The sequence below is a fragment of the Scyliorhinus canicula genome, chromosome 18 (assembly GCF_902713615.1).
Source record: "Scyliorhinus canicula chromosome 18, sScyCan1.1, whole genome shotgun sequence".
In the NCBI taxonomy this organism is placed as follows: Eukaryota; Metazoa; Chordata; class Chondrichthyes; order Carcharhiniformes; family Scyliorhinidae; genus Scyliorhinus; species Scyliorhinus canicula.
In genome coordinates, this window is record NC_052163.1 from 110,411,877 (window position 1) to 110,424,781 (window position 12,905).

The 12,905-nt window shown below is 50.9% G+C and overlaps 1 protein-coding gene across 2 annotated transcripts in view; it reads left to right on the top strand.

Annotated features, from left to right (window-relative positions):
- Positions 1-275: 275 nt before the first annotated feature.
- The window catches only part of LOC119952905 (homer protein homolog 3-like), a 76,586-nt gene continuing 63,956 nt past the window's right edge, over positions 276-12,905 (top strand). For both annotated transcript variants that reach the window (XM_038776528.1, XM_038776529.1), the window contains exon 1: positions 276-504. In XM_038776528.1, the coding sequence (XP_038632456.1) occupies positions 314-504 (191 nt within the window). In that variant the 5' untranslated portion in view covers positions 276-313. The remainder of the gene's footprint in view (positions 505-12,905) is intronic.

Here is a 12,905-nt window from a genome sequence, read left to right on the forward strand (position 1 = left end):
CCCTCCCTCCATCCACACTCTCCCTCCCTCCCTCCATCCACACTCTCCCTCCCTCCCTCCATCCACACTCTCCCTCCCTCCCTCCATCCACACTCTCCCTCCCTCCCTCCATCCACACTCTCCCTCCCCTCCCTCCATCCACACTCTCCCTCCCTCCCTCCATCCACACTCTCCCTCCCTCCCTCCATCCACACTCTCCCTCCCTCCATCCACACTATCCCTCCCTCCATCTCTCCCTCCCTCCCTCTGCCCTCTCCCCAGGCGGCAGCACTGAGTTGCTGGGGAGCGCCGGCTCCGCTATCACTTTGTTCTGATGCAGGGAGCGAGCGGAGCGGCGGCTCGGAGCCCGGGGACAGGCAGCGGGCAGCCGGCGGCGGCGGAGGCGGCGGACACGGCAGCCCGGGAGGAGGCGAAGCTGAACCCGGGAAACAGGCGCAGGGATTCGGAGCGGCGGGACTCGCGGAAAAGGAGAGAAAGGAAACGGCTCCTGGAACTAAACATGGGGTAAGAGCGGAGAAAGTGAGAGAGAAAGTCCGGGAGAGAGAGAGAGAGCGGGAAAGAGAATAGATTCATATAACGGACAGGAGGGGAGTGAGGGAAATAGTGAGGGAGGGAGGGAGATAGTGAGGGAGGGAGGGGAAATAGTGAGGGAGGGAAATAGTGAGGGAGGGAGATAGTGAAGGAGGGAGATAGTGAGGGAGGGAGGGAGTTAGTGAGGGAGGGAGGGAAATAGTGAGGGAGGGAAATAGTGAGGGAGGGAAATAGGGAGGGAGGGAAATAGTGAGTGAGTGAGGGAGGGAAATAGTGAGTGAGGGAAGGAATAGTGAGTGAGGGAGGGAGGGAGGGAAATAGTGAGTGAGGGAGGGAAATAGTGAGTGAGGGAGGGAAATAGTGAGGGAGGGAGGGAAATAGTGAGGGAGGGAGGGAAATAGTGAGGGAGGGAGGAAAATAGTGAGGGAGGGAGGGAAATAGTGAGGGAGGGAGGGAAATAGTGAGGGAGGGAGGGAAATAGTGAGGGAGGGAGGGAGATAGTGAGGGAGGGAGATAGTGAAGGAGGGAGGGAAATAGTTAGTGAGGGAGGGAAATAGTGAGGGAGGGAAATAGGGAGGGAGGGAAATAGTGAGTGAGTGAGGGAGGGAAATAGTGAGTGAGGGAGGGAGGGAAATAGTGAGTGAGGGAGGGAAATAGTGAGTGAGGGAGGGAAATAGTGAGTGAGGGAGGGAAATAGGAGGGAGGGAGGGAAATAGTGAGTGAGGGAGGGAAGGAGGGAGGGAGGGAAATAGGGAGGGAGGAGGAGGGAGGAAATAGTGAGGGAGGGAGGGAAATAGTGAGGAGGGAAATAGTGAGGGAGGGAGGGAATAGTGAGGGAGGGAGGGAGATAGCGAGGGAGGGAGGGAAATAGTGAGGGAGGGAGGGAAATAGTGAGGGAGGGAGGGAGGGAGGGAAATAGTGAGGGAGGAGGGAAATAGTGAGGGAGGGAGGGAAGGAGGGAGGGAGATAGTGAGGGAGGGAGATAGTGAGGGAGGGAGGGAGATAGTGAGTACGTTATATATTGAGGGAGGAAAATGGTGAGTGAGTTATTGAGGAAAATGGTGCGTGAGTTATATTGAGGGAAATGGTGAGTGAGTTATATAGAGGGAAATGGTGAGTGAGTTATATAGAGGGAAATAGTGAGTGAGTTATGTATTGAGGGAAAGTGTGAGTGAGGGAAAATGTGAGTGAGGGATATAATGAGGAAAAGAGTGAGCGAGGGATATAGTTAGGGAATGAGTGAGGAATATAGCGAGGGAAGGATATAGACAGGGAGGGATATAGGGAAGGATATAGCGAGGGAGGATATAGGGAGGCATATAGCGAGGGAGTGAAATAGTGAGAGTGACAAAGTGAGAGAATGCGGGAAAGTGAGGGAGATAGCAAGGGATTGGAGAGCGAGCGAGGGGGAGAAATAGAGACACAATGAGTGAGAGAGAAAAATAGTGAGTGAGAAATAGAGAGAGAGCTAGTGAGGAACAGAAATAGTGAGTCAGCGAGAGACAGAAAAATGAGCTAGAGATGGACAGTGAGAAACAGCAAGAGGGAGAGAGTCAGAAGAGTGATAAAAAGACACTGTGATTTTTCATTAGGATGAGCAGATTATGAGATGAGTTTCTTTCCAGGTTTCACCCAGATAAGATTTGAACTGGGGCATGGAAAACAGCATCAGTCTCGGGCAGTGTTGCCCTATGAGTAAAGTCCGTCCCAGTTGCTCTGATGGGTTTTGCCATTGAAACTCAAGTCTCTGGAGGAATTTTCCTTCTTGCCACCATTTAACAGTTCAGTGGCCCCATTTATGATGTTAGTTTGAGAAAATTTGGATTGATAAATCCACTATAGATGAAGACAGTGAATTCTTCACCGAAAAACTTTTCTAGTCTGATTGTGAATTCAACCAATTCTGTTTTATTCCTTTGTTTTTACATTTAGAGTACCCAATTCATTTTTTCGAATTAAGGGGCAATTTAGCTTGGCCAATCCACCTAGCCTGCACATTTTTGGGTTGTGGGGTGAGACCCACGCAAACACGGGGCGAATGTGCAAACTCCACACGGACAGTGATTCAGGGCCGGGATCGAACCTGGGACTTCGGCGCTGTGAGGCTGCAGGGCTAACCCACTGCGCCACCGTGCTGTCCTTCAACCGATTCTTTTAATCTTTTGTAGGAAAGTTATGTGGAGTCCTGTGCTGAATTCCACTTCCCTATCCCGGTCTGTCCTGTGAAATATATCCGAGAGAATATCACGGTCACTGGACGTCTCAAACTGGCTTACAGCCAATGGGTTCTCTTTCCGAACTGTAATCACTGATATAATATAGGAAATGTGGCAGTCAATTTGCACAGTGAATTCCCCAAAAACAGCGGTGTGACAATGATCAGATTAGTTTTAGGGCAGCACGGTGGCGCAGTGGGTTAGCCCTGCTGCCTCACGGCGCCGAGGTCCCAGGTTTGATCCCGGCTCTGGGTCACTGTCCGTGTGGAGTTTGCACATTCTCCCCGTGTCTGCGTGGGTTTCGACCGCACAACCCGAAGACGTGCAGGGTAGGTGGATTGGCCACGCTAAATTGCCCCTTAATTGGAAAAAATGAATTGGGTACTCTAAATTTATAAGATTAGTTGTTTTTAGTGATGTTAATTGATAAGAAATAGTTTCCAGGACATCAGCAGAACTCGCCTGTTCTTTCACAAAATAGTGCGATAGGGTCTGTTACACCACCCGAGAGAGCAGATGGGGCGCCTTGGTTTACTGTCTCATCTAAAAAGCAGCGCCTCTACCCGTGTAGAACTCCCTCAGTACTGCATTGGGAGTGTTGGCCTGCTCTATATTTCAGTTTTATCCCTGATAACCTTCATTAACCAAAACTAGAACACCTCACAGAGGGTTTGTTTTCAAATGATCCATCCCTATTGCAAAGCACCTCTTGCTGTTAATTGCTTTGGTTGAAACTCTTCTCATTGTGTCCTCTGCACGCCCCCCCCCCCCCCCCCCCCCCCAATCATTCTCACGAGACTTGTTAATTATAATCTTGTCCAAATGAATTAACATGCTTTTATTTTGAACATCCATTTGTGGATCTGACTTAAATAAAATCCTGGAATGATTGAATCTCTCTGTAGAGTTTCTGGTACCTGAGACCTTCTCCTTGTACACTCTCGCACACAAATAACCCAGTGCAGGTTTGAGGCACAAAGTATTGCATATTAAGCCCGATTGATTGTTAATGTTGAAAATAACTTTGTAATTAAACAATAAAACTTAGAACAACACTGGCAAATGTTTGATTTCCAGTTACCCTGAGCCAAGCTGGGATTCCACAGCATCAGATGCCCTTTCCCCAACATGTTACACATTCTCTTGTGAAGGTAACAGTGGAATTGATTATTGAACACAAATGTCAATTTTGGAAATTGACAGCTATTGGACAGGCACAGCACAGGATTAGAAACAGAGTAAAGCGTGCAGTACAGCAGTACACTCCCAGCAGTACAGTGTGTGTACCAACACCTCGGGGACTACAGCAGTTCAAGAAGACAACTCACCACCACCTTCTGAAGGGCAACTTGGGATGGGCAATAAATGCTGGCCTAGCCAGCGAGGCCACATTCCGTAAATGGATTTTTAAAAAACATAGTACGGCGGCGCAGTGGTTAGCACAGCTGTCTCACGGCAACGAGAGCCTGGGTTCGATCCCGGCCCCGGGTCACTGTCTGTGTGGAGTGTGCACATTCTTCCTGTGTTTGCGTGGGTCTCACCCCCACAACCCAAAGATGTGCAGGTACTCTGAATTTGTATTCAAAAAAACACTGTCGTCACCAAACACTCCCAGGACAGGTACAGCACAGGGTTGGATACAGAGTAAAGCTCCCTCTACACTGTCCTCATCAAACACTCCCAGGACAGGTACAGCACAGGGTTAGATACAGAGTAAAGTTCCCTCAACACTGTCCTCATCAAACACTCCCAGGACAGGTACAGCACAGGGTTAGATACAGAGTAAAGCTCTCTCTACAGTGACCCCATCAAACACTCCCAGTGCAGGTATAGCATGTGATTAGATACAGAGTAATATAGACAATCTGGCTTCTGTATGTGAACTTACATATGAACATACGAACATATGAATTAGGAGCAGGAGTAGGCCACTCAGCCCCTCGAGCCCATTCCACCATTCAATGAGATCATGGCTGATCTGAATGTAACCTTGATGCTCGATCAATGACTCAAGTGAGATTGGATGACAATTGAAGGCTTTATTGGACCAGATGTTTCCCCCAGCAGCGCAGGTACAGAATGCAGCTGCTGGGGAGACACAGACTCTTATACTCTGCCTTACTGGGCGAAACCAGCAGGCAGGCTTCAACCAATGGCCTTGCTGTCTCAGGTACCTCCCACACCAATGGTCTTACAGCATCAACCTGGGTACCATAATACCCCTAATACCGACTACCACATTCACCCCCTGTTTTAAAAAAAGAGTCCGGCGGGGTGGTGGTCTTGCGTTATACAGTGGTAGAGGTTGAGATTATGGTGGTACCCGTCAGTGGTACAGTGTTTTGCCTTGTTACATGTCAACTATTTACAGTATTTATTTACATGTACATATCAAAATGAAGCAATTAGTCGATCGGGGGCCCTGGTCGTCCTCTGTGATCATCGCAGTTTCGGCGGGATGCAGGCGCCGGCTCGGGCATCCGTGACTCCGGAGCGTGATTTTGGTTTCTTCGGCAGCTTCATCACCCCTAGATGGGACCAATGGGAGAACTGATCCACCTGGGAAGGGGGCGGCCATGGGGTGCGCTGCTGGGAGGGAGGGTGGGGTAGGTGGGGGGGTGTAGGTGGGGATCCAACGGGCGCCAGGTCCCGTAGGGAGACCATATCATGTCGGCCGTCGGGGTACGCCACGTAGGTGTACTGAGGGTTAGCGTGCAGGAGGTGGACTCACTCGACCAATGGGTCCGACTTGTGAGCCCGCACGTGTTTGCGGAGCAGGATGGGTCCAGGAGCTGCCAGCCAGGTTGGGAACAAGGTCCCGGAGGAGGACTTCCTAGGGAACTCAAGGAGATGTTCATGAGGTGTTTCGTTTGTCGTGGTACACAGCAGTGATCGGATGGAGTGGAGAGCATCAGGGAGGATCTCCTGCCAGCGGGAGACTGGGAGATTTCTGGATCGCAGGGCCAGTAGGACGGTCTTCCAGACCGTTCCGTACTCCCTCTCTACCTGCCTGTTTTCCCGGGGGTTATAACTGGTTGTCCTGCTCGAGGCAATGCCCTTGCTGAGCAGGAATTGACGGGGTTTGTCACTCATGAAGGAGGATCCCCTATCGCTGTGTATGTAGGCGGGGAAACCGAACAGTGTAAAGATACCTTGGAAGGCTTTTTTGACGGTGGCTGCGGTCATGTCGGGGCAGGGGATGGCGAATGGGAACCGGGAGTACTCGTCAATCATGTTCAGGAAGTACGTGTTGCGGTCGGTGGATGGGAGGGGCCCCTTGAAGTCCATACTGAGGCGTTTAAAGGGATGGGAAGCCTTTACCAGGTGCACTTTCTCTGGCCTGTAGAAGTGTGGCTTGCACTCCGCGCAGATTTGGCAGTTCCTGGTGGCGGTCCTGACCTCCTCGATGGAGTAGGGAAGGTTGCGGGTCTTGATAAAATGGAAGAATCGAGTGACCCCTGGGTGGTAGAGATCTTCATGGAGGGCCCGGTGTCGGTCCACTTGTGCGTTGGCACATGTGCCGCGGGATAGGGCATCAGGAGGCTCGCTTAGCTTCCCGGGACGATACAAGATCTCATAGTTGTAGGTGGAGAGCTCGATCCTCCACCGTAAGATCTTATCGTTCTTTATCTTGCCCCGCTGTACATTATCGAACATGGTCAGTGAGGAACGTGAATCTCCTGCCGGCCAAGTAATGCCTCCAGTGCTGCACAGCTTCTACTATGGCCTGGGCCTCCTTTTCAACGGAGGAATGACGGATTTCTGAAGCATGGAGGGTGCGTGAGAAGAAGGCCACGGGCCTGCCCGGTTGGTTGAGGGCGGCCACCAGAGCTATGTCGGACGTGTCGCTCTCGACTTGGAATGGAAGGGATTCGTCGATTGCGTGCATCATGGCCTTTGCGATGTCCGCTTTTATGCGGCTGAAGGCCTGGCGGGCCTCTGCCGACAGGGGAAAAACCGTGGATTGGGTTAGTGGGCGGACCTTGTCCGCATAATTGGGCGTAATATGAAAAAAATCCCAGGCAGCGTTTCAGGGCCTTGGAGCAGTGGGGAAGGGGAAACTCCATTAGGGGGCGCATGCGTTCGGGATCTGGGCCTATAACTCCATCATGCACTACGTAGCCGAGGATTGCTAGATGGTCGGTGCTGAACACGCATTTGTCCCTGTTGTAGGTGAGATTAAGGATTTTTGCGGTATGGCGGAATTTTCGGAGGTTGGTGTCGTGGTCCTGCTGGTCGTGGCCGCAGATGGTGACATTGCCGAGGTACAGAAATGTGGCCCGCAAACCGTACTGGTCAACCATTCGGTCCATCTCTCGTTGGAAGACCGAGACTCCATTTGTGACACCGAAGGGAACCCTCAGGAAGTGATAGAGCCGCCCATCTGCTTCGAATACAATGTATTTGCGGTCGTCCGGTCGGATGGGGAGCTGGTGGTAGGCGGATTTGAGATCCACCGTGGAAAAGATCTTGTATTGTGCAATCTGATTGACCAAATCAGATATGCGGGGGGGAGAGAGTACGCATCGAGCTGCGTATACCTGTTGATGGTCTGACTATAATCGATGACCACCCTGTGCTTCTCCCTGGTCTTTACAACCACTACTTAAGCTTTCCATGCGCTGTTGCTAGCCTCGATAATACCTTCTTTCAGTAGCCGCTGGTCTTCCGACTGAATGAAGGTCCGGTCCTGGGCACTGTACCGTCTGCTCCTGGTGGTGACGGGTTTGCAATCTGGGGTGAGGTTTGCAAAAAGGGAAGGTGGGTCGACCTTGAGGGTCGCGAGGCTGCAGACAGTGAGGGGGGTATAGGGCTGCCAAATTTAAAGTTTAAGCTCCGGAGGTTGCATTGGAAGTCTAAACCTAGGAGCGTGGCAGCGCAGAGGTGAGGAAGGACATAGAGTCTGAAATTTTTTAATTCCCTTCCTTGAGGTTAGCTACGCAGAACCCCTTGACCTCTACAGAGTGAGACCCGGAGGCCAGGGAGATTCTTTGGTTAACTGGGTGTATGGGAAGAGAACAGCGCCTTACCGTGTTGGGGTGTATGAAGCTCTGTGTGCTCCCGGAGTCAATCAGGCAGGATGTTTTGTGTCCGTTGATGAGCACGGTCGTCGTCGCGGTCGAGAGCGTTCGGGGCTGAGACTGGTCCAGGGTCACAGAGGCGAGTTGTGGTAAAAGTTGAAGATTTTCCTCAGGCGGTGTGTGGTCATCCGAATTGGGGTCCTGAGACTCCAGCCAAGATGCTGGCGCCCACATGTCGCACATGGTCCCTGGGGAACAAGATGGCGGCGCATGGGGCCCGCACGTGGCTCGGGAAAACGAAGATGGCGGCGCCCGCTGCCCGCATGTGGCCCGTGGAGAGAGTTGTGGTGGCGGCCCCGGCTCGCCCCCGGAGACGCCAGTGACTGCCCGGGCCTGGCATACCGCCACAAAACGGCCCTTTTTGCCGCACCCTTTGCAGGCGGGCCGGGCAGCGCTGCCAGGTGTGCTTGGCTTGCCCGCAAAAATAGCAGCGGGGCCCCCTGGGGCTGCCTGGTAGCCGCGCGCACAAGGTTGATGGGGGATGCATCGAGGTCAGCCACGGGCGGGTTCCACGCTGCCCAAGGGGCTGCCGCGCAGTCGGGGACGTACGCGCGGGCGTTGCGGGAGGCCATATCGGAGCTAGCAAGGGCCCGTGCCTCCTTGAGGCCTAGTGTCTCTTTCTCTAGCAGCCGCTGATGGATTTGGGAGGACAGCATACCTGCAATGAATGCGTCCCGGATTAAAAGTTCTGTGTGGTCGCTGGCTGAAACTTGCGGGCAGTCACAGTTCCTACATAGTACCAGAGCGCACGGTAGAATTCATCCAGCGATTCCCCCGGGATTTGTCGCCTTGTCGCTAGCAGATGTCGGACGTAGACCTGGTTGTCTCGGGTATCTCCCACACCGATGGTCTTACAGCCTCAACCTGGGTACCGTAAAACCCCTAATACCGACAACCACAAACCTCAACCCCAAAATCCTGCCTCAACCTTGATAACCATTCACCCCTTTGTTTTTTAAAATAAATTTAGAGTACCCAATTATTTTTTCCAATTAAGGGGCAATTTAGCGTGGCCAATCCACCTAACCTGCACATCTTTGGGTTGTGGGGGCGAAACCCACGCAGACACGGCGAGAATGTGCAAACTCCACACACTGACCCGGGACCAGGATCGAACCCGGGCCCTCAGAGCTGTAGGCAGCAGTGGTTTAAAAATATATTTATAGTACCCAATTCACTTTTTCCAATTAAGCGGCAATTTAGCGTGGCCAATCCACCTATGCTGCACATCTTTGGGTTGTGGGAGCAAAACGCAAACACGGGGAGAATGTGCAAACTCCACACGGGCAGTGACCCAGAGCCAGGATCGAACCTGGGATCTCGGTGCCGTGACGCAACAGGGCTAACCCACTGCGCCACCATGCCACCCCTTTCACCCCTTGTTAATGAAGAATCTATCCAACTCTGCCGTAAAAAAATTCAAACACTCTTTGGGGCAGCAGGGTAGCATGGTGGTTAGCATAAATGCTTCACAGCTCCAGGGTCCCAGGTTCGATTCCCGGCTGGGTCACTGACTGTGTGGAGTCTGCACGTCCTCCCCGTGTGTGCGTGGGTTTCCTCCGGGTGCTCCGGTTTCCTCCCACAGTCCAAAGATGTGCGGGTTAGGTGGATTGGCAATGCTAAATTGCCCGTAGTGTCCTAATAAAAGTAAGGTTAAGGGGGGGGTTGTTGGGTTACGGGTATAGGGTGGATACGTGGGTTTGAGTAGGGTGATCATGGCTCGGCACAACATTGAGGGCCGAAGGGCCTGTTCTGTGCTATACTGTTCTATGTTCTATGTACTCTGCTTCCACTGCCTTTTGAAGAAGAGTTCCAGAGTCTCACGACCCTCGGAGAAAGAAATTCTCCTAATTTCTGTCTTAAATGAGTAACCCCTTATTTGTAATCTAGTTCTAGATTTACTGACAAAAGAGGAAACATCCTCTCCACCCTGTCAATTTTCCTCATGATCTTTTAAAAAAAAAAAAAATTTAGATAACCCAATTATGTTTTCCAATTAAGGGGCAATTTAGTGCAGCCAATCCACCTACTCTGCACATTTTTGGGTTGTGGGGGCGAAACCCACGCAGGCACGGGGAGAATGTGCAAACTCCACACGGACAGTGACCCAGAGCCGGGATCGAACCTGGGACCTCAGCGCCGTGAGGCAGCTGTGCTAACCACTAGGCCACCGTGCTGCCCTTTCCTCATGATCTTAAAGGCATTGATCAATTTTACTCTTCAAAGTACCAGTAAATACAAATCCAACCTTTCCCCATGAGACAACCCACCCATTCCTGGGATTAGTTCAGTTAACCTTCTCTGAACTGCTTCTAACATCTTTCCTTAAATAAGTTGACCAATACGTACACAATAGTCCAGATGTGATCTCACTAATGCCTCATACCGCTGAAGCACAACCTCCCTACTTTTGCATTCAATTCTCCTCGCAGTAAACATTAACATTCTATCAATTCCCAATTACTTGCTGCACCTACAAACTAGCATTTTGTGATTCATGCACTAGGACACCCAGATCCCTCTGCTCCTTGGAAGCTCTGCAATATCTCATCATTTATATCATCTTTTTTATTCTTCCTGCCAGGGCCGGCTCAGGGTACCGGCAACTCGGGCAGTCGCCCCGGGCGCCATGTGCTAGGGGGTGCCATGAAGGAGTGCGTGACCGGCGTCAGAGACCCGGCGCCGCGTAAAAGACTCGGGTCCCGCGCATGCACAGTTGGGCCGGTGCCAACCAGCGCATGCGCGGTGGCCGCCCTCCCTCAGGCCGCCCCGCACAAACATGGCGGATGGATCCAGGCTCGCCGGTGGTCACTCCGGCCCCCCCCCCCGCCTCCCCCCCTCTGGCCCCCCCCCCCCCCAAGGGCGCCGAAGTTCAGCTTGCCCGGGGCGTCAGCAACCCTAGGGCCGGCGGTGCTTCCTGCCAAACTGGACAATTTCACATTTGCCCACGTCAGACTCCATTTCCCATTTGCAGCCTCCTTGCGTCTGCTTCACAATTTACTTTCCTACCTATCTTTGTGCCGTCAGCAAATTGAGCAATCATACTTTCAGTCCCTTCGTCCAAGTCATTTTAATGAATTGTGAAAGGATTGAGGCTTCTGCACAGATCCCTGTGGCACACCACTCGTCACATCCTGCCAACCAGAAAAAGACCCATTTATGCCAACTGTTTCCTGTTAGCCAGCCAGTCTTCTATCTATGCCAATATATTACCCCCTAAACCATGAGCTTTTATTTTTAATAACCTTTGATGTGGCACCTTATCAAATATGCCTTCTGGAAATCTAAGTTCAGTACATCCGCCATTCCCCTTTATCCACAGCACATACGACTCCATCAGAGAACTTGAATAAATTGTTTAAACATGATCTCCCTTTCAAAATCCTCTGCCTGATTGCCGTGACTTTTTCCAAGTGTCCTGCTATATTTAATAATGGTTTCTAACCTTTTCCCTACGACAGTTGTTAGGCTAATTGGTCTGTAGTTTCCCGCTATCTGTCTCCCTCCGGTTTTGAATAATGGAGTTGCATTTGCTATCATCCAATCTAATGGAACCTTCCCCGAATCTCGGGAGTTTTAGAAAATTAAAACCAATGCATCCACAGTCTCACTAGCCACTCTTCTCTCAAGACTTAGCGTGACGCCCATCCAGACCCTAGGGGTTTGTCAGCCCGCAGACCCAACAATTTGCCCAATGTCGCTTCCCTGGTGATTGTAATGTTTCTGAGTTTCTCCCTGTCTTCCATTTTCTGATTTTCAACTTTTATGGAATGTTATTTGTGTCCTCTATGGTGAAGACCAATGCAAAATACCCATTCAAGCAATAAGCCATAGCCCAAATTTCCATTATCAATTCCCCAGATGCACGTTCTTTCGGACCAGTGCTCACCCGAAGTCTTTTCTTATTTAGGTATCTCTAGAAAGTCTTGCTCTCCGTCTTTATATTACTAGCTAGCTTTCTCTCGTTCTCTATTTTTCCCACTTTACCAATCTTTTTGTCTTTCTTTGCTGTTCTTTATATTCTTTCCAGTCTTCTGACCTGCCGCCCGTCTTTGTGCAATTATATGCTTTTTCTTTAAGTTTAATATTGTCTTTAACTTTTTTAGTTAACCGTAGATGATGGGCCCTCTCCTTGGAATTTTTCTTACATTTATGTGTGTTCTGAAATATCCCTTTAAACGGCTGCCAGTTAACCTGTGTTGATATATCCCTTCAGCACATTTGCTGGTTCACTTGAGCTAACTCCACTTTCATGCCCTTATTTAAGTTTAAAATACTAGTCTTGGACGCACTCTTCTCACTCTCAAACTGATCAATCATGTTATGATCGTTGCTACCTAGAGGTGCATTCACTGTGACGTCGTCAGTTAATCCTATCACATTGCTCTCTGGTTGGCTCCAGAACCTGCTGTCCTAAGCAACTATCCTGAAAACATTCAGTGAACTCCTCCTCTACTCCACCTTAGCCCATCTGATTTTTCCAGCCTATATGTAGATTAAAGTCCCCCATGATTATCGCTGCACCTTTCTGAGCAAAGTACCGCGGATGCTGGAATCTGAAATAAACGGAGACTGCTCGGAAAACTCAGCAGGCCTGTCAGCATCTGTAGGGAGAGAAAACCGAGTTAGCATTTCGAGACTGTTCTCCATCCGAATTGAGAGAGAGGGAGAATCTGTTAGATCCTATACTGTAGCTGGAAGAGATTGCAACAGAAATGTAGCAATCTTGGGGACAAGAGAACGATGATAAGGTGTGGGGGAGGGGGAAGGATTTGCACTGTGACAAAAACATGTGGGATATTTTAAAAAGTGGGGCAGCAGGGTAGCATGGTGGTTAGCATAAATGCTTCACAGCTCCAGGGTCCCAGGTTCGATTCCCGGCTGGGTCACTGTCTGTGTGAAGTCTGCACGTCCTCCCCCTGTGTGCGTGGGTTTCCTCCGGGTGCTCCGGTTTCCTCCCACAGTCCAAAAATGTGCGGGTTAGGTGGATTGGCCATGCTAAATTGCCCGTAGTGTCCTAATAAAAAGTAAGGTTAAGGGGGGGGGGGGGGGGGGGGGTTGTTGGGTTACGGGTATA